Consider the following 21,445-nt stretch of genomic DNA (forward strand, 5'->3'; position numbering starts at 1 on the left):
ATATCCTACATTTTGGGGTGCCTTGTCCTCTTTTGCGGTTATAACATCTGGTCACCCTGTCTTTGGGCAAAAGAATAACTCTGCCCCCCTTAGCATTTAAAAAAAAATAATAATGTGCACCTTCTTATGGGGAAGAAAGGGCATTTTGACAGCCCTGGAAAGCAAAGGGGCTGCAGCAGTGTACAAGGGGAAATCCATGCAAATTGCAAAAATCAAGAGGCACCTGGAATGCTGCAAGGTTCCACAATTCCTGCTGATAAAAAAATTGTCAAAAACACATGCCTGGCTGTGTGAATTGGAGAGATGGGATGAAGTAATTCCCCACCATTCAACACTAAAAGGAAAACAGTTAACAAGCTATCTATCTTCCCCTTTCCAGCTAAGCTGTATTGCTGATTTCCAAAGAGGCACTGGGCATCCATACCATTCTCTCTTGAGCTGTTCCTCAGTGTCCTTACTCTCCACAAAGCACTTCTGCTTTGCCTCCTCATTTTAACATGTTTACCTCCTGCCGAAGCTATTTATTTAAGTGCTGACTTCTGCGTTAAATTATGGATATTTGCACCCTTTTTGGGTGGACAGTCGACACATTCAAATAAATATCTGTTATGGCCTTGCACTTGTCATTTCTTTATCCTGAAGAACTTGACATTTTTCTTTGAATGTTTTCATTTTTCCCCCCACTACCACATTAAACTTTTATAGCACATGGTAATACTTGTACACCAGGGTAATAGTGGCTATTTCACTAAATTGTAAACTGGGAATAGCAGAGACCCAACTTTAGCATAGTTAAGCACTTGTGCCCATTGGAATCATTAGGCTTAAAAGTGTGCCTTATTGTTGTATTTTACCCATAATGGCTTACAGTGCAATCCTGTGCATGTCTGCTCAGATGTAAGCCCCACTGAGTTTAATGGGACTTACTCCCATGTAAGTATATGTAGGATTACAGCCTTAGTTCTATTATTTCCTCTCCATTCATGCTTTTCTATGCAGGAGAAAGTATTCAACTTTATCTTTCAGAGGATCTTTCTATATGATGATAAAGCACAGAGTGCTGTATTGATGCTAATACCTATCCAGTGTCAGTGTGTGATGGCCTGACTATATTCTACGCAACACTCCCAGTCATGATTAATGTGCTAAGTAGGATAAAATATTACAGTTTTATTGCCAGGAAAATACAATACAGTAGGGCAGGAGGTCTGGCTCAGTTGGTAGAGCTGCCGCCTTGTATGCCTGAAGTTCTGAGGCTGCCAGTTCAAAACAACCGGAAGTACCCTAGAACTGACGACACTGATATACTGATGAGCTGACCCTTGGTAAACCACCTTGGATTAAAAGTCTGAGGAGAAATCTGACGACCAAAGAAAGGCAGTATATAAATACCTGTATAAATATTCATGTAAACAGATGTGCTACTTGAGGAATTATATTTGAATCCCTTGCAATGGAGCAATGTAATGCCTCCATTTTTTGTTCCAGAAAAGAATGCTGATTTGGAAAGGCTGAAATAGTAGTTTGGGAAATTACCACTTTTACTTATAGATGTAATTGCCACTGCCTGCATGCCATATCTAAAAATCAACATACAAGTAGATTTTGTAAGAGAAATGCTATAAAATACACATATTTTAAAATTGTTGATTTGTTGTGTCTCATCCCTAAGACACTCATGTATATTTGTTATGGTGTACCTGAAATACCCTCAACCTCAACCCTCAACCCTCAACCCTCAACCCTCAACCCTGGGGGCTGGGGCTAAGAATAGGCCCTCAGTTTGGCTGTACTTGTCGTAAGAGGCGACTAAACAGCCACCGGGTAGATGGGACTCGTCAGCCTAGGAAGGCAGCTCATCTAAGAGAAGGAAACTCTGACCTCAAACCTCCACTGCCTTGTGGCTACATCCAGTTCTGGAAAAGGCTTCAGGAGTCAACCTCAAGGCAAAATCAGGAGCCGGAGTCCCTTAGGCAGTTCATGGCTGAACACAGTCACGTTCTGGCAACTCCTGCGACGCCGCTGGAACCAACCGTATTGGCTTCTGCCTTTCCATTGGACCATTCCAGCGACGTGGAGAGGGGGGATTTGCTGCATGGGTAACAGCCTATCCTCCATACCTTCTTTACCCAGGCTTCGCGCACTGGAGAGGACACTCCAACTTCGCCATACGGCGTCGGCACAACACGGGAAGCAGCAGTTTACCGGTTATAAGTCTTTGCTCGATTGGCGTAGAGCATGACGCCAGGGGCTGCTTCCGACGGTGGGAGAGATCATTGCATCTCATTGGGCAGCTACCGCCCGCCTTAAGCTGGGCAGTCCCCAGCCAGTAAGGTGTTGCCTCGCCACGGTCCGTTAACCTCATGGGGTGCGTGGGGTTTAGGGTGAAAACCGACAAGCGGATCGACAACTCTGCACCATGCAACAGAAAACAGAAAACTACTGCCCTAAAGCTGGGCACCTGGAACGTTAGGACAATGACACCTGGCTTCTCTGATGACCTGCAAGAAATAGACGACGCACGCAAAACAGCTGTCATCGACATGGAGCTGAGCAGACTGCAGATGGACATCGTCGCCCTTCAAGAGACTAGGCTGCCAGATTCCGGATCTGTCAAGGAGAGAAATTTCTCATTTTTCTGGCAGGGAAAACCACCAAACGAAACCAGGGAACATGGCGTTGGCTTTGCGGTCAGAAATACCCTGCTGAAATCCATCATCCCACCTACTGTGGGAAGTGAAAGAATTTTGTCCCTGCAGCTCCAGTCATCAGCAGGACCTATCACTCTCATCAGTGCTTATGCACCGACTCTGTCGTCTCCAGCAGAAGCCAAAGACAAATTCTATGATGACCTGGCCACCACTGTCAAGAAAATCCCTGTAAAAGAGCCATTGTTCATCCTCGGCGATTTCAATGCTAGAGTTGGTGCTGATAACAGTTCATGGCCCACTTGCTTAGGTCAGTTTGGCACTGGGAGGATGAACGAAAATGGCCAACGCCTGCTAGAGTTTTGCTGTCATCACGGTCTCTGTGTCAGCAACACGTTCTTCAACACAAAGCCCCAACATAGAGTCTCTTGGAGACATCCAAGATCAAAGCACTGGCACCAGCTCGACCTGATCCTCACCAGACGCTCCAGCCTTCCCAGCATCAAGATCACACGCAGTTATCATGGTGCTGCCTGCGACACTGACCACTCCCTGGTGTGCAGCAGAGTGAAACTGCAAACAAAGCGACTGTATCACACGAAAAAGGAAGGAAGACCTCGCATTGATACCAGCAAGACCCGGGATCAGAGAAAAGTGGAGGAATTTGCACAAGCGCTTGAGGAATCTCTTCCAGGCCCGGCCGACGCAAACGCATCCAACAGATGGGAACATTTCAAGAATACCGTTTACAACACCGCCTTGTCCATATTCGGCAAGAAGACCAACAAGGCGGCAGACTGGTTTGAAGCCCACTCTGAGGAGTTGACACCAGTCATTGAGGAAAAGAGGAGAGCTCAAGCAGCATACAAGGCCTGTCCCAGTGAGCGCAACCTGCAGGTCCTCCGAACTGCTCGCAGCAAAGTCCAACAGACTGCCAGGAGATGTGCTAACGACTACTGGCTCCAGCTCTGTTCCGAGATACAGATAGCAGCTGACACGGGCAACATCAAGGGGATGTATGATGGTATCAAGCAGGCCCTAGGTCCAACACAGAAGAAAATTGCCCCTCTGAAGTCTGCCACAGGCGAGGTCATCCAGGATCGGGCGCAGCAGATGGAACGCTGGGTGCAGCACTACTCTGAGCTATATTCCAGAGAAAATGTAGTCACCGAAGAAGCACTGAACAACATTGAGTGCCTGCCTGTGCTGGAAGAGCTTGACAGTGAACCAACCCTAGAAGAACTTCACGTGGCCCTGGACTCCCTTGCCTTTGGCAAGGCACCTGGAAAAGACAGCATCCCTGCTGAAGTCCTAAAATGCTGCAAAGAGATCATCGTCACTGAGCTGCATGAAATTCTCTGTCTCTGCTGGAGAGAAGGTGGAGTACCTCAAGACATGAGGGATGCAAACATCATCACGCTGTACAAGAACAAAGGTGACAGGGGTGACTGCAACAACTACCGCGGCATCTCTCTCCTTAGCGTTGTAGGAAAGCTGTTTGCCCGAGTTGTACTAAAGAGGCTCCAGGTACTTGCAGAGAGCGTCTATCCAGAATCGCAGTGTGGATTCCGAGCCAACAGGTCCACCACTGATATGGTATTCTCCCTTAGACAACTGCAGGAGAAATGCAGGGAACAACGACAGCCACTCTTTATAGCCTTCATAGATCTCACAAAGGCTTTCGACCTGGTCAGCAGAGACGGCCTCTTCAAGATTCTCCCCAAGATTGGATGTCCACCCAGGCTCCTCAGCATCATCAGATCCTTCCACAAGGACATGAAGGGCACTGTTGTCTTCGATGGCTCCACATCAGACCCTTTTGACATCCGAAGCGGAGTGAAGCAGGGCTGTGTTCTTGCACCAACCTTGTTTGGGATTTTCTTCGCTGTCCTGCTGAAGCAGGCCTTTGGAACTGCAACAGAAGGCATCTATCTCCGGACCAGATCAGACGGAAAGCTCTTCAACCTCTCCAGACTGAGAGCAAAATCCAAAGTCCAGCTGAAATGCCTGCGTGACTTCCTCTTTGCCGACGATGCAGCTGTCACTACCCACTCAGCCAAAGATCTCCAGCAGCTCATGGATCGTTTTAGCAAGGCCTGCCAAGATTTTGGACTGACAATCAGCCTGAAGAAAACACAGGTCATGGTTCAGGATGTGGACTCACCTCCCTGCATTACAATCTCTGAGCATGAACTGGAGGTTGTCCATGACTTTGTGTACCTTGGCTCAACGATCTCCGACACTCATTCTCTCGATGCCGAGCTAAACAAGCGCATCGGTAAAGCAGCTACCACGTTTTCCAGACTCACAAAGAGAGTCTGGTCCAACAAGAAGCTGACGGAACATACCAAGATCCAGGTCTACAGAGCTTGCGTCCTGAGTACACTTCTGTACTGCAGCGAGTCATGGACTCTTCACTCACAACAGGAGAGGAAACTGAGCGCTTTCCACATGCGCTGCCTCCGACGCATCCTCGGCATCACCTGGCAGGACAAAGTTTCAAACAACACAGTCCTGGAACGTGCTGGAATCCCTAGCATGTATTCACTGCTCAAACAGAGACGCCTGCGTTGGCTTGGTCATGTCGTGAGAATGGATGATGGCCGGATCCCAAAGGATCTCCTCTATGGAGAACTCGTGCAAGGAAAGCGCCCTACAGGTAGACCACAGCTGCGATACAAGGACATCTGCAAGAGGGATCTGAAGGCCTTAGGGATGGACCTCAACAAGTGGGAAACCCTGGCCTCTGAGCGGCCCGCTTGGAGGCAGGCTGTGCAGCATGGCCTTTCCCAGTTTGAAGAGATACTTTGCCAACAGTCTGAGGCTAAGAGGCAAAGAAGGAAGGCCCATAGCCAGGGTGACAGACCAGGGACAGACTGCACTTGCTCCCGGTGCGGAAGGGATTGTCACTCCCGGATTGGCCTTTTCAGCCACACTAGACGCTGTGCCAGAACCACCTTTCAGAGCGCGATACCATAGTCTTTCGAGACTGAAGGTTGCCAATATATATATATATACCTGAAATAGAAAAATTTAAAGAATTAAATGGCAGTTCAGTTAGCACATGAACATAAATCAGGATCGAATCGTGGCCATGACATGTCTTATATTTCTCTGGTGAGACAAATTATTTTTCCACAGTAGTAGCTGCAGTTAATTTATCCAGGAAATAAATGTTGCTGTAGTCCTATAGTACTCTATAGTGTGTATGTTTAATCTTATTTATCCTTGCAAAAACCTGTGAAGTCCAAGACACAGTGCTTTGCCCAAGGCTAGCTAGTGACTGAATAGAATTTGAACCTGAATTTTACCATCCAAGCCTCATGTTCTGGCTATTGTGTGTTGCTTGACCGAAAATACTTGGTGGCAATCCTAACCACACTTTCCTGAGTAAGCTCCATTGAATAAAATAGGACTTACTTCTGAGTAGACCTGGTTAGAATTGTGCCCAATGCGATTTACTCTTGAATAGTTATGTTTATGGTTGGAAATAGTACTGATTGTAATATTAAGCAAATGTTGTCTGTGGTGCATCTGAGGGGGAGCAAGGGGGGGTCAATGTTCAGGCACCAGGGTTGGGGGGCGGTGCCACTCCACCATCCATCTCACCATGGTGCCCCCTGTGGCACTCAGTCAGCTGAAGGCCTTCCCTGCAAAGGAATTGTGAAGGACGGGGAAGCTGCGCGCTGCCTCCCCAACCATCTGAAGGCCTTGTAAAGCCCTTTGAGGGTCAAAAACATCACTTCTGATTTCACAGAGGAAACTGTAAGTGACATTTTTATGCCCTCAGAAGGCCTTCTTAAGGGCATAAAAACATCACTTCCAGTTTCCTCCATGAAACCGGAAGTGATGCTTTTGGCCCTCCGAGGGCTTTATAAGGCCTTTGTAGGGTAAGGGAGGCAGCACCATTGGCAGTCGTGGGGCCAGGATTGCCGCTGGTCTAAATTGTTGAAAATATTAGTATAATATGACATCATCTTTAGCTGACATGTTTAAAAGCATCCTATGTAACTTAATGATATTACAATTTTCTCGTCACAATCTAAAATAAAAACTCCTGTTGCTTCCTTATAGCTCCTTAGATCCATTTTGAAAACATTAATTTTAATTTCTAATTCTTTTTTCCCCCAGATCTGCTTATCTACAATATGCCGCAACTTCCGTACTTATGCAAATTCTGCAGCCAATATCTTTTTCACAATTTAATTAGATGTAGCCCATGGGTCAGAAATGTACATTCATCCTTAGCAAGTAAATGTGCAGTTGAAGAAAAATCATTGAGTTTGTATGGTGATGAAACGTCACACTCCAGAGTAGACAATGAAGAATATAAAGAGCTGCATATACCAGTCATGGTCAAGGAAGTTGTTAATTTTTTAGCACCCAAGCAAGGACAGGTAAGTTGGAATTTTCTGTGGGATTATGCATACATTTTTTAAAACATTTGCCATTTTGTATCGTCACAGGATAATTGTGTTCATCTGACTTGGTGGTGGTGAAGAAGATTTTTTTCATCATTTTGGGTGCAATTACCAGAGCCTCCTGCAGCCTCCCCAAGGGTGCGGGGAGCCCAGTGCAAGCGTCTGCTGCAAAAGCTGCAAAAGTGAAAGTGGAGCGATCACGCTCCACTTCCGGTTTAGCGAAAGTGGAACGTGATTGCTCCACTTTCACTTCTAAAGCATTGGGGAGCCCTGCAGATGGCCACACAGGGCTCTGCACACCCCCGGGAGGCTGCAGGAAGCTCTGGTAAGTGCACCCAAGCCCCTGCAGTCCCCTGAGTGGCGCAATCCTGGGGATTGTGCTACTGCCTCCCACCTGCCTTCTGGCTGCCCCTGCCCCTTAAGAGGGCAGTGGCCAGGGCCCACAGGCTGGAGTGTCGTGACGCCCCAGTTTGAAAAGCCCTGCCATTGCCTGTTTGCACTATGATGTCTAAAAAGTGAACCTGTTGGATGTGAATGCACTGGCTCTGGTAGATGTCCATTGTCATGTTAGGGCGGAAATTGTTGAGTGCTGGAATTTCTGCAAGCATAAGAAGGCCAGCTCTTGAAAAGATGATGTCACTGATGTATAGACACTTGAAGGCAGGAGGTGAAGAGATGTTAAAATCAGCCATAGACACGTTGGCATCCTGTGGGGCTCTTCTGGTACCTAGAGCAGTGCTGCTTACTTGACAGAATATTTCTAAACAATTGAAACAATTGTGGGTGAGGACAAAGTTGCAAACCTCACTAGGTTTGTAATGGTATCATCAGGGATAAAGCCTCAATGGATAGTAGCCCATCTTGTATGGAATGTTGGTATGTTCTTGGTATGTAGAACATTTTTTCCCCTAGTGTATCCAGGATAGTGTATTCTGGAATATCCTCAATAGATTTTACTTTTTCTTAGGAAGTAATAACATGTTCCGTAGATTGTGGGGCAAGAATAGCTGTGTAACAGTACATTTGTTACTACAACACAGTGTGCCTTTGGTTTGTTTGCTTCTCTCTCCTTTCATCCTTCCTTTGAGACTATTTGAAGCTTTCATTTGTAGTTTGTAACAAACTGCAATCTCCCTTTGAATTCTGATCGGATTCTGGTTTGATGTCCTGAGTTTTGTGCAATCTGCGGTTTCATGGTTTTTATTGTCTAGGTTTTCCAGTTGTGTAGGGCAGGGGTCTCCAAACCCCAGCGTAGGGGCCAGATGCGGCCCGCAGCAAGCCTCTTTCTGGCCCATGGCCAACCTCTTGTCCCCTAAAAGCCTCTGGCTCAATCAACGGAACATGACCAGAACTGTGCTCTGATTGTGTCTGGAGGGTGTTCTGAGGGCCAGAGAGGTTGAATGAATGAGCCCGTTCATTTATTCACTCATCTAAGTTCCATCTCTAATTTATTTATTTAAATTTTATATTTAAATTGTTTTTCCGGCCCTCCACACCACGCAGATATTTGATGCGGCCTTCTGACCAAAAAGTTTGGAGACACCTGGCGTAGAAGAACCCTGCATATCTACAGTTATACATGCATAAATCAATTTTGCATTGTCCATGTTTCCCAGTTGCATAAAAGGACCCTGTATATCTACAGCTACGCATGCATAAATCAATTTCTCATTAACCCTAAAACACATGGCCTCAGCATGGTGGCAGATCAGCCAGTGACTTAGCATTGGAAGATGTGGCCTGAAAACACGGTCCATTTCTCCATGCGTTTGATTATCAGTGTGGCGAGAAATGTGAATAAAGGTTCATGTTCAGTCTTGGTATCAAGTTCTCTCCATTCTAGTGGGGTTTCAACAGTGTTCCCAAGCAAGGAGATGACTTAATTTTAGGAAATTTAACTACTGCATAGGTCTTGAATAATTTCAAAATATGGTTTGTGCAAGTGTTGTAGAGCTACTGCATTTGATAAATGTTTATTGGTTAAGGAACAGAAAAGAGATCTACTTACTTAGTTGGTTTAAATAATGGGAGAGCATCTATCCATAAAATGGAAATTAACTGGGTGGTCATTCTTCTTTGTTCTTACCTATGGGAAAACTGTTGGCACTGAGTGGAAAGGACAGGTTTCCTGGCAAACTCTTAAGAATCTAGCTGTTGCTTTAGAATTCTTTCCCCCAAGTGTCTCTTCTCTAGCATTCTCTGAAGTACATTGTACGGATGAGTCACTCCCTTTCTTTTCAATGAAGAGTCTGCTGCAGTATATCCACAGAAACGTATTTCCTTTAAAAACGGCTATATCGCTATTATTTTAAGATACCTTTCTCTCTCTGGTCTACCAAAAATTTCTATGCTGGTATGTCCCATAATAGCAAATTATATCAATAGTATGACCTTTTCCAGCCACATCATACTTGCTTGTAGAATCAAAATAATTGTAAATGCATCCTGCTTAGATTAGTGTGTCTCCCTCACCCTCTAGTCATTGGAGAGTCCTACAGATAAATGACTGCAGGACCCGCCTCCCTTTTTTTTGCTGTGATAACAGCCAGTAATGGGAGAAGTAAATAAGTGTAGGAAGGCTACAAAATAACTGATGAAATGTGGGTGTGCTAGAGCAGGAAGAAAAGACTGGCAATGTTGATCTTGTACATTGAGATCCTTACATCGACGACCCTAAACTATGATGTAGTTTTCTGTAACTTTTTCTTTTTCAAGAACAGTAGAGGCTGCTGTCTTCTGTGGAAGACTGGTGGGTATGTACATGTTCTTGAACAATGCATCTTTTTATGTCCTTCTATACCGGTCCAGCCTATTTATACACAGATTTTTTATACACGGCTTTGACTCAACAGGAATGCCCCTGCAAATGAGAAGGAATGTGCTGATCCATGGAGAAGGGGAAAATGCACCCCTTTAAAATCAGTTTTAAAAACTGAACAGTCCTTTAACAATAGCCTTCTTAATGAGAGAGAGAGGGCAGCTGGCTGACAATCCATCAATCCTTCTCTCTCCATCGGCCCCTCCCTTCCCCCTGAGCACATTTGCATTGGTGAAGGGAGGGGCTGAGTGAAGTGGTTAGAGGAGGACTGATTGATGGATTGTCTTCTTAATGACTCTTAACTTGGAGTCAAAAGGTCAGCAAGGCTGTTTTTAAATCGCTGGAGCAAAGAAACTTTGTTTTTTAAATTGATTTGCCATAGTGTGTTTTTTACCATCCACTTGAGTGCTTGGAACCCAGGAATAATTAGTCTCAGCCTTTACTTTCTTCTATACATGACACTTGTATTTCATTCCTCAGGAGGAAGCATACAGTGTGACATTAGGGTTAGAGGACAAAAGTGATCACCCACTCCTGTCATTTAGGGACCTGACTTGAAGGCACTGTATCCATGCTCATCTTACCTGGCATAAACTTGCATACACTAGAGGGTAATTATCTCTAAATGCCTTTCTCTCAGCCTCCCTAGAAGATTGCATATTATTATTATTATTATTATTATTATTATTATTATTATTAATATACCGCTTTTCAACTAAAAGTTCACAAAGCGGTTAAGCATATGTTAAGGACATAACAGCTTCTTGCTTTAGAAAAGTTGGTCTTGTTAACTGACATATTAGATGTGCAATATATTTCAAAGAAGTGCCTTCCTCTGCATTACTCAAACCTGCCTCTAGTTATTTATTAGAGTTGAGAAAGAATTTTCACTGTTAACATTAGCCTACCCTTACAGTAAGTAAAGATTGTTCTGCTTACCCTGGGGTAAATAAATACAAGTTAAGTGCTGCAAAATTCTAACATGAGCTCAAGCCTTTTTAGTGGGCTGCCAGATATCTAGATATAAGTGCAGTAGCTACCAGTGTATTATAATTAAACAACCAAGGAATAAAATATCATGAACCCAAACTTGTGCTAACAGATTCCTTTTGATTCTGATACAGATTCCTTTACATTCCTCTGTTCATTGCATTCATCTAAGAGCAAAATCCAGCAGGCAGGAGACCCTGTGTTGAGAGATGAGCTTTGGTCTGCTGTTTTTCCCTTCTTCCTCTTGCCCATCAGTGATGAGTGCTACCTTTTGAGAAAAATTATTTCTGAAACAGAATAAGGCAGCCATTTTCAACCACTCTGTTGTGGCACATTGGTGTGCCAAGAGTGGTCCAAAGGTATGCCACAGGAATTTTGGGCAAGGTCATTTGTTAGTAGGGCCAGTGTGGGATGTGAGCCCCTACTGGCAGCATGGTGTGCCTTGTCAATTGTCACAAACCTGGTGGTGTCCCTTGACAATTTTAATGCCCTGTCAATGTGCCATGAGACAAAAAAGGTTGAAAATCACTGGAAAAGGTTGAGAGAGCACTCTGCAAATACAGTAGTGGGCAAACAGCCTTTTGCTCTGCTGTGTGGCCTAGATTGAAGTGAATCTGGGTATAAGTTCCAAGATTAGGGTGTCAAAGTTGCAATATGTTTTAGGCATAGCTTTGTTTTAGGCATAGCTTAAGTTAAAAACCTTCAGTGGCAACAGTGGTTAGAATCTGCAGAATGAATGGAATCAACTCATTGTTTTCAACTTATTCTGTGTTAGATAGTATTCACTTGCATAGTGGTGTGGGGAAAACGATTCCCAATTTCTACTTGGTAAATCTGTAGACTTTGAGCAAATTGCCATAAACCCTCTGATCTTTGTACCTGTTTCTTGGTTCTCCACAGGCAAACATTGATTCTTGCTTTCGTCTTCATGGCAGTCCCCAACTGTTCTTTTTCCATGTACTTTTATACCAAAGGAGAACCTGCAGCTTCTACCAAGAAAGAGAACAGCAAGGCACTTGGCTTGCCTGCTGAGAACCATGCAGTATTTGCACCAGATCTCATTTTGCTTTTATAGAAAGTTAGCTTGTTGCTATCTCCATATATCACATGACAAATGATAGAATTTCAGGAGCCTATTTAAGGCACTATGTTATAATAAAAAGATGCAGTGCTTATGGATGACTCAGCTCGTAAATGAGTCTGTGTACATTTTCCCTCTGTGTTACAGCATTAGTCTTTGCACTTCTTTGGCAAAACTAGTCACAGGAAAGTAATCTAAGACCTTTGAATTGTAACCTGAATGAGACACTGGTCCCAGAAGTAGTGATAGAAGTGAGTAGTTATCTACTCTCCCTTGTACTAGCTAATGTGCTTATAAATATTTGAGTACTGGTTTGTATGCAGTGATTCAGATTTTCAGTTTTCTGCTGCACCATATAGTACCCGGACATTAAGCTTGTGTCATAAATGTGACACAAATGCCACTTAAGCTACAAATGCCATTTTAGAATCAATGCTGGAGTTGTATTAGACCCAAGAGCTGGCAACTTGAGCAGCATACAGTACCATGCTGAAAGCCGCTCCTGAGCTGGAGTGTTGTGGTAATTATGCTTCTAAAGACACACTTTCCAAATCTGCATGTTGTTCATGTAATTGTGGAGTAAGTAAAGTCATAGGTTTGGAGATAAGGGCAGGAGAAGATACTATATATTTCTGTTCTTTTGTAACGTCTTGTGTGAGTCCTAGCAGAAGACTTCTTGCAGTGTCGCACCAGAGTGTATTGGGGTTTTGGTTACAGTACAGGAAAACAGTGAATAAGGAAGATATTGGGTATAGCAATATAAAATATAGTAAGTCTGAAGAGAGCTTGTACAAAGATCTTGCACATACAGGTTGAGCCTATTGATCCGTGGGTTTTTCATCTGTGGATCTGGCTCAACCTGGACCCTTCAGAGGCGAAGGGAACTGTGCTCCCCTCACCTCTGGAGGGTGTTCTGAATGCTGGGGAAGTCATGTGTGGCCTCCCCGACCTTTGGAAGCCCTTCTAAGGCCTCTGGGAGGCCTTAGAAGATCACTTCTGGTTTTAGGTGAAAATCAGCTTTTAAGGCTTCCAGAGTGTCAGGGAGGCCCTGCATGGCCACCAAAGTGCTCAGAACATCCTCTTAAAGGAGGGTTAAAGGTGCCTTAAACTGTGGGTTTCATTGCTGGTGGTTTTCAGTATCCATGGGGGTTTCAGGATATTTATCTCTTTCTGAGTACTGAAATGTGAAGTACTTCTTGTGTATTGATGATGATTTAAAAATGAACCTGTTAGGTAAGTATTATTTCCTATATTATAGCTGGGGAATTGAGACTGAGAGGGAGTGACTTTTGTAAGGCTACTCATGGCCCAACCTTATACAGGGCCTACAGTAGCAGATCTCCTGTTCCATTGCTGCTCTAAGCCCTGTAACAGTCATGCAGCCGTTATGTGTAGCAGAACCACGAGCAGAAATAGCAGAAGCTCCTCATGCCCACCACACATGGACCCTGCCCATGTAGGAGTAGGTAAGGTGCAGGCAGAGGCAGGTAATGGGTGATTCAGGGGAGGTTCATGGCAGGGAGGGCGGGGGGCAGTTCAGAGGCTAGAGGGATGAATCTCAGTGGTTGCAACGTGTGCTGTACCCATTTTTACAGACCAACATGCTCCCTGCGTTTCCTAGGACTTACACCAGCAAAGTAAGCTGGTATGGGCCCTAGAGGACACACTGATGTTTAGGCAGCCTACTGGGAGGCAAGAAAAATATTTTACTTACCTTTCCCAGGCCATCTTGTCTTCCCTCATCCATTACATGCAGTGTATGCTTCATCAGTGTGGCTATATGTCGGAAGATAGTGGGGGATAGAATAGGGCTCTTACTGAGCTCATGGCAGAGGTCCAGTTCAACCTGGGGAACTCCTGATTCAGATCTCAGTCTCTGCTGCTACCCCAGAAACAGACCTTCCATGAGCAAAAGACATTTTTTGCTAGCAGGACATTTTTCGAACCAAGAAAATGCACTTTTTCTTTGATATGCTTATTCTTCAATGGTGGTCAACTAAACATTCTAAAACATCCTGTTATTAAAACGTATATGTTCAGCACTGTCCACATAAAGCCATAAAATTAAAAATTATTAAAATTTCAAGTATTTAAAATTCCAGCTGTAACTACATAAGCATTTGATTAGAATGTATCACAGGTATGTATATTGGGTACATATTTTATAGGTGTATAATCTCTCTACCTGCTACTTTTTCTGAATAAGCTAGTTAGTACCTTTTTAAAAATAAAGAATGTAACTATCAAAATTAATTAACATTTTATTCTCATAAGATATTCTTGGCCATTCAGTTAATTGCTCCTTCAGCTCAATGCTGCCTTTAGCATATGTTAGTCATGCCTGCCACCTCTATTTAAATGTTGAAACGATATTTTCAAGTCGTCTAAAGGTAGCTTAGTGGCTAAAATGAAATTACAGGAAGTGAAATTAACACAGCAATAAATTAATTCAACATGTTGTCTGACAACCTGATGCCTTAACAAGCTGATCACTTTATATCTCAACTACACATTGTAAAATATACCCTCTGAAAGTAGCCAAGTAACATGAAGACAGGAAATAAAAAATGCTTTAAGTCTGCATTCTGTGCACATATACTTGGGCATAAGCCCCACTGAACTCATCAGCATGTATTTATTTTTTCATATTTCTGAGTAAATGGGCATTGGATTGGCTGTAAGACAACGTTGTGGAAAGTGTGTAGTGTGTGATGGTGTACACTTTATAATGGAGCTGTTCTGTGCGTCTGCTCACAATTGAAAAACAAGCATATTTTGTAGGTTGAGCAATGCCTTCCCTTTTCGGTGGTTTTTAGTACTTCTGCATTGACTTAATTTACCTCTGCTTCCAGTGATGATAATATGGGTCACATTGAATTGGCTAAGTAGTGTTAGATAGCATTGCTGTTAACTGTATAATTCCCTTGAATGCTTGGGCTTAGTTATTAGGCTAATCCAGGAAGAAGGAAGTCAGGATTTTAAAAAATGCACCCAAAAAGATGGGACATGGGGCAGCAGCAGATCTCCCCAGCAGCCTGGGGCAAAGGTCTGCGATGTCGCCCACCCTGCAGACTACCACTGCCCCCCACGCAGAAATCCGCCCCCCCAGTCACCTGAGGCTCATGGAGCCTCGCGTGACCTCCACCTCCGTTGGATATACCCTGTGAGGTTCCCTGACACAGTTTCCACCCCCATTGGCAGCCTCAGAGAGGCTTCTGCGGGGTCCTAGCACCTTGCGCCTGGGGCTTTTGCCCCATTGGACCTTATGGTAGTTTTGCAACTGGCATGGGGAATGTATGCATTATTTATTCTTTTTACAGGAAATATTATACACCACTGAAATTGCCAGTTATATATTGTAATATTGTGGCATCATAATGTTGTGCTGTTGCAAAGTTGAAAGGGCTTGAACTGAGTGGCTTGATGCTTTGAGGGTTAGGTTCTAAGAGCCCAGTCGTAAGGGCTTTTAGCACAGGCGTTGAGCTCTAGCGTCAGTGCACATTTATGGCACATTTAAAGCACATTTATGGCACCCTCCATGCAGGCAGCACCGGTGTTGGTCCAGCAGCAGTTGGTGCTGGATCCAGTGCTGGATGGACACTGACTGGAGCAAGGAAAGAGCTCCATGTGGCCATAAGGTTTGTTGGGGCACGGGGAAGCATTGTGGGGTGGGGTGAGAAACTGGAGAGGGAAGGGAGTGGGACCAACAGAGCCCTGCTCTGCCATATCCTATCCTTCATGTTGGGCTGCAAAGCCTGACATAGAGGCTCTCAAGTCAGTGCCGGCAAAATAGCTGGTGCAGAACTGAGAAGCCCCCCCGGGGGGCTTGGGGCTTTCCTGGGGGGAGGGGACAAAAGTCCCCTGCCCTCCGACAGTGGCACTGGATGCAGTGCCAGACGTTTTGAGGCTGCTGCACCCAGTGGCAGCACTCGGGATAAGATTGGGCTGTAAATCATCTAGCTTTCAGATACTGAACAATCATTGATATAACTTCCAATGTCTGCAGTCCTGAATCTGTTTTCAAATATTTCATTCTTATGTAGACACATGGTCCTGTTGACCTTTAAAGCATTTCAGTAATATTGGGCAAAATTGTTCTCTGTAACTTTTGTCACCTGAAATAAAATAAAGAACAGTATTTATTTACATGCTATTCTTAATCACATCCTTTTAATCTATACAGTATATTCTTCTTTGCTTTAACCTGCAAAATAAAAACTTTAATTAACAGGAAGAATAAAACATTTTATGACAATGTGATACAAATACAATATATATTTTGATTCCAGATACTGTTTTATTAAATCTGATGATTTAGTGAAGGTGTTTAAAATTTGAAATTACAGTGGAATTCACTATGTCTTGAAGTTATTGATTCCCTTATATTATGCAGTACATCACAAAGGTAATAGACGCAGCCCAATCCTTTTGGGAGCTTATAGTAATGGATCTCCTGGTCTGCTGCTGTAAGTGCTGCTGCAGAATTACAAGCACCACACTGTGTTTGTGCACTACTGGACTGCCAGTGCAAATGGCCAGAGGCTCTGTGTGTGCTACTACGGGGTCCTGGATGCACTACTGGTGCAGGTAAGGTGGTAGTGGGGCAGTTCAGCGGAGTATCAGGGCAGGGACTGGGACAGGAGGGGGTGGATCTTGGTGAAGGTAAGATCCTATCAGGATCCTATCCTTGTTTCCCAGCCAGAACTGCTCTCTGGGGCACCTTGAACTTAACACCAATTGAATAGGTCAGAAGAGACCCATTGGCAGCCAGGCAGCTTGCCAGGAGGTAAGTAAAACATATTTCCTCTCCTGGATCACCTGAATCCCCTCCCACCATGGGCGCCACTGTATCATGTAATGTTTTGGGGGATAGTATTAGGTTAGGGCATCTCAAACTAGGGCATCGTGACACCCCAGCCTGAGGACCCTTGCCTCTGCCCCCTTAAAGGGCGGGAAAGAGGTAGTGACGTTATCCCCAGGATTGCATCACTATGGAGGGTGCAGGGACTGGCATTTACTTATCAGTCCCTGCAGCAACCTTCCAGGACTCCGGGGAGCCCTGTGCAACCCTCCTCAGAGCTCCCCAAAGCTTAAAAAGTGAAAGCAGAGAGATCGCACTCCGTGTCCAGTTTTCCAGAGGCAGGGCGCAGTGCGATCGCTTTGCTTTCACTTTTTGAACGTTGGGGAGCCCTTCAGAGGGTCCCACTGGTCCCCCTGTACCCCCGGGAGGCTGCTGCAGGGACTGGTAAGTGCATGTTGGTCCCTACACCTCCTTCCCCCGCAAGAACTTATAGCGGCTCAAACTCTTCCAGAAAGTTTTGAGAACTGCTGTATTAGGCCCTTGGAGACAGGGCCCTTGGAGACTGCAGTCTCCTTCATATGTAACAGAATAAACCTGACTGAATGCTTATAGTCAAGTACGCATGTGTAGGATTGCATTATGCATTAACTGAATTATTAAAGTTATAGTTTAAGGATAGAGATGCATTTTTACCTCTTTTGAGGTAATGGGAAGAAGATGCTTACCTGTGTTTCTTCTTGATTTATGCATACAGTGCTTCTCTGGTATCCGATGGGGTTTTGTTCCAGAATTTGTCACGGATTCTGGAAACTGCAGATATATGGGATGCCTCTGGGCTTCCTGCGCCTTTGGGCATTGCAAGGAGAGGGGAGCTCTTCTGAGCCCTGCAGAGGCCGCATGCATTTGCCTATGGACTCTCTGGGGCTCAGAATGACGGGAAAAACGTCACCTTTTTTGGGGGGGGCAAACAGGAAGTGGCTTTTTGCCCTTCTAACAGTCATTCTGAGCCCCGCAGAGGCTGTGGGTGGATATGTATGGTCTTGTTGAGCTCAGAAGACTCTCCAGAGACACGGGGTATGCCAAACAGCAATTGCTCTTTATGTAAGCCATGCAAGAAATTACTAATCTGCTTTTTAAAATTTTGCTTCTTAAAAACAAGCACGCACATGCTGACGCACACGCATGAGTTTAAGTTGCATCAAACCACTATAACCATATAATTCCTGCAAATAACATGGATGATGCCCCTCTGGATGGTTCTCTTTTGTACTGTAATTGAAATGTTATATGATAGTTCCTTCAATGATTTTGGAAGAAAATTCTCTAGTTCTGTTACTGGAACATTAGGAACAATAAGCATTTGCTTCATACAAGAACCTTTAATGTTTGTTACTATAAATATATGTGCAGCAGACATCTTACCTGATTTATAACACTTCTTTATTGCTAAGAGATTATAGTGAACAAATCTCACAGCTCATAAATTCTTCTGATACAGGAAATGATGTAATAAATACATAAAAAAGCAAAAAAAAAAAAAAAAAAAAAAGACCACCCATGATTCTCACTGTGCTAAATTTATTTTAAATTTCCTCTCCTAAATTATCCTTAACACCTGCACTATAATATTTGAATGGGCCAATTCACACAATTACTATTAACAGTATTTATATACTGTTGTTTATATACTGTGTACTATATTTAAATACTGTATACACAATCAGGGAACTATGTTTAGATTGGATCAGGAACACAGTCTATACCCTGTTAATATAACTTGCTCATGATCTTTGCATCCTGATATGTTTGCCCAGTGGCTTGTGCAAAGCTTCGAACCATAATTTAAGTCTGGTTCACAAACCAGGATTCTACTTTGTCAACTAGAGTTAAGCTTCAGTCTCTGGCTTCGTACAAGCCACAGAACCATGCTTTAAACCAGTGATTCCCAAAATGTGGGTCTGGACCCACAGTGAGTCACCCAATTTTTGGTGAGTTGCGAAACTGACAAGCTGATAACTGATAGAGAAAATGTATTGAGCCCTGTGAATACTGAAATGGAGAGCACTCATGAGAAGGCAAATGTGCCTTGGTCCACTTCAAAGGGCAGGCTGAAGGGAACATAATGCCACCAGAGTGGTCCCAATCTGATGAACGCAAGCTCCAACAAACTCAAGAAGGAAGTCCTCCCTCCTAGCTGGCAAGGAAAATGTATTTAGTCTTAGGAAAGTGAAATTGAGCCACACGTGTGCCTTTACACATCAATAGGTAAACGTGCCTCAGTTCTTGTTGAAGGCCAGGCAAAGAGGAATGCAAGGCCACCAGAATAGTCCCAGTCCAATGAACAAGGAGTTCAGCAAATGCCCCACAAGGCAGTCCCTCCCATCAAAGAAAAAAGGTTTGAAACAAAGGCTGCTAAAGTGAAACTTTTTTTAGTCTCCTGAAACTTGGTGGGTCCTGATAGAGTGTCATTTTAAAAAGTGGATCTCAGAGCTACAACATTTGGGAACCACTACTTTAAACATACCAAGATGCTGACAATTCACAAGCGGTAAAGAAGAAAGCGAGTGCTCAGTCTCCAAGCTAACCATAGTTGTTGACTTTACCACCCCAGTGTCACTTGTGAAAGTAAACAGATACTTAAGAAAATGAAAGAAAGTCCATAACATTTCCTCTCTGGTTTGTTGTTATAAAAATAATCATTATATTACTTGTGCTCTTCATTATGTAATATAGCCCAAAGATGGAAAGGGTTGGTGATAAGCTGTGGTTAAAGAGGTGTGATAAGGTGGGGCTACAAGATCAGTGCCTGCAAGGGACACTTTTTTCCCCCTTGCATTACTCTGGAATGCTAGGAAATTAATGGAAGGAAGTTCATGAAAACAGATAGGAGAGCACAGTGACAACTCTTTTTCCTGCTAAGCAGGGTTTGGATCAGAAAACAAAATATCCTTAATATCAGAGAACAATTAAAGCAAGTTGCCTAAAAAACAAAATACTCCCGTGGGATTGTCAGTCAGTAAAACTGAGCTGACAACTGTGCTTTAATTAAATTTGAGACTGTTACCAATTAGTCTATAGCACTACAGGCTTCAAACTGCCTATGACTCAGTGTGTTGACTCATCCAGCAAAACTTTTCTTACAAAAGAAATATCCAAGCACCCACAAGGATGAAAGATCAAAAGGAAAGCAGGTTCACCAACCTTCTTTTGCAAAACCTTTTTGTTAAATGTTAGTGATCAGAAATGTACAGTGTTCCCTCCCAGTATAGTTTAGTGGTCAAAGCAATTGCAAAAGTACAATTTATTAAGAATAAATAATTCAGTTCTCAGTATATGTTATTCTTAGAATTTCATTCGCAGAATATTTGGATTTGTACAAAATAAAGCTCAGTGGTTCATGAACATATTGTATGTTACTTGTTAATATTTTCAGTTATAACTCTAAAGTATTCTGCAAGAGAGAGAGGTATAAGAAATTATTAAATACATTAGTACATTTTATTTAAATCTCATTTAAACCTTTTCACTGCCTCTTTGTCAGGCTGGATGACTCAACTACCTTCCACCAGAAATTATTACAAAGATGGAACAAAAGATTCAGAACAAAGAATATACTTGTCACCTGAACCTGTCTCATTCAACTATTAACTCTTATGTTCACATATCACATTATCAGTTTAAGGAGGATACCATTTTGATTAAGCAGAATAATGTTATTGGTCAGTTTTGCTCTGTTTAAACATGCTTGATTATTAGTTAAGTGCATGACTGACAATTGGTTGATATTTCAAAGAAACTGTGCAGATTATACAGGATTGTTTCTCTGGCCTTATACAGATATAGCATTTACTAGTGATTAATTTTTCTTAAAAGGCTAAGGGCGCAATCCTATCCTGCGCTGGAGCAGGCAAGCCAAGAGGCTTGCGCTGTATCCAGAGCAGGATAGGGGCCATAAGCAGCTCGGCCAGAAGCAAGGGGAAACATTTCCCCTTACCTCTGGATAAGGGCTGCTGGTCCCTATTGGTCTCCTTGGATTTGCACCACCTCAAGAGGTGGCGCAAGTCTGAGGAGAGTGGAGCAGCTTGAAGCCGCTCCGTTCTCCCTGGGTATGGGGGTTGGGATCCTGCATAACTGCTGGATCTCAGCCCCGCCTCCCGCTCCCCGTCCACCTGCCCCACCCAGGAATGCCTCCTCCCTGCCTCCCCCCAGCCTACCTTTCCTCCTTACATCGGTCCAGCTGGGCCGATGCAACCCGTGTGCAGGAAGTCGGCACAGAGGCTTGCGTCGGCCTCTGCAGGCTGGCGCTTCTCTGAGCACTGGCCTGGCTTCCTCCTGCGGAGGCGCAAACACGCCTTACGGCACATTTGCAACCCTCCCGGACTGGCGCAAGGGACTTGCACTGACCCAAGTCAAGGGCAGGATTACGCCCTAAGTGTTGCATCTGAATGTCTAAACCAGCAGTTCCCAAAGCTTTTGTTGCTGTGACCCACCTTGTTCTCCCTCACAGGTCTCAATTCTCTGTTCCATCTTGTGAGGCCCCAGAGATCTCTTCTGGGCCAGTGACCCACCCTTTCTGCCTTCATGGACCTCAGAATGGCCCACAGAAGCCTCAGAAAGTCACTTTCGGTTTACCGGAAGCGACTTTTGGAGTTTTCTGCAGGCCATTTTGTGTCCTGCAGAGAACAA

The 21,445-nt window shown here is 44.0% G+C and overlaps 1 protein-coding gene across 2 annotated transcripts in view; it reads left to right on the forward strand.

The window, feature by feature from the left end:
• METTL15 (methyltransferase 15, mitochondrial 12S rRNA N4-cytidine) overlaps nt 1–21,445 on the forward strand; it is a 92,080-nt gene that overhangs the window by 2,125 nt on the left and 68,510 nt on the right. For both annotated transcript variants that reach the window (XM_066635093.1, XM_066635102.1), the window contains exon 2: nt 6,780–7,045. In XM_066635093.1, coding sequence (XP_066491190.1) covers nt 6,797–7,045 — 249 coding nt within the window. In that variant the 5' untranslated portion in view covers nt 6,780–6,796. The remainder of the gene's footprint in view (nt 1–6,779; nt 7,046–21,445) is intronic.

This window comes from Tiliqua scincoides, chromosome 1 (genome assembly GCF_035046505.1).
Source record: "Tiliqua scincoides isolate rTilSci1 chromosome 1, rTilSci1.hap2, whole genome shotgun sequence".
Lineage (NCBI taxonomy): Eukaryota > Metazoa > Chordata > Lepidosauria > Squamata > Scincidae > Tiliqua > Tiliqua scincoides.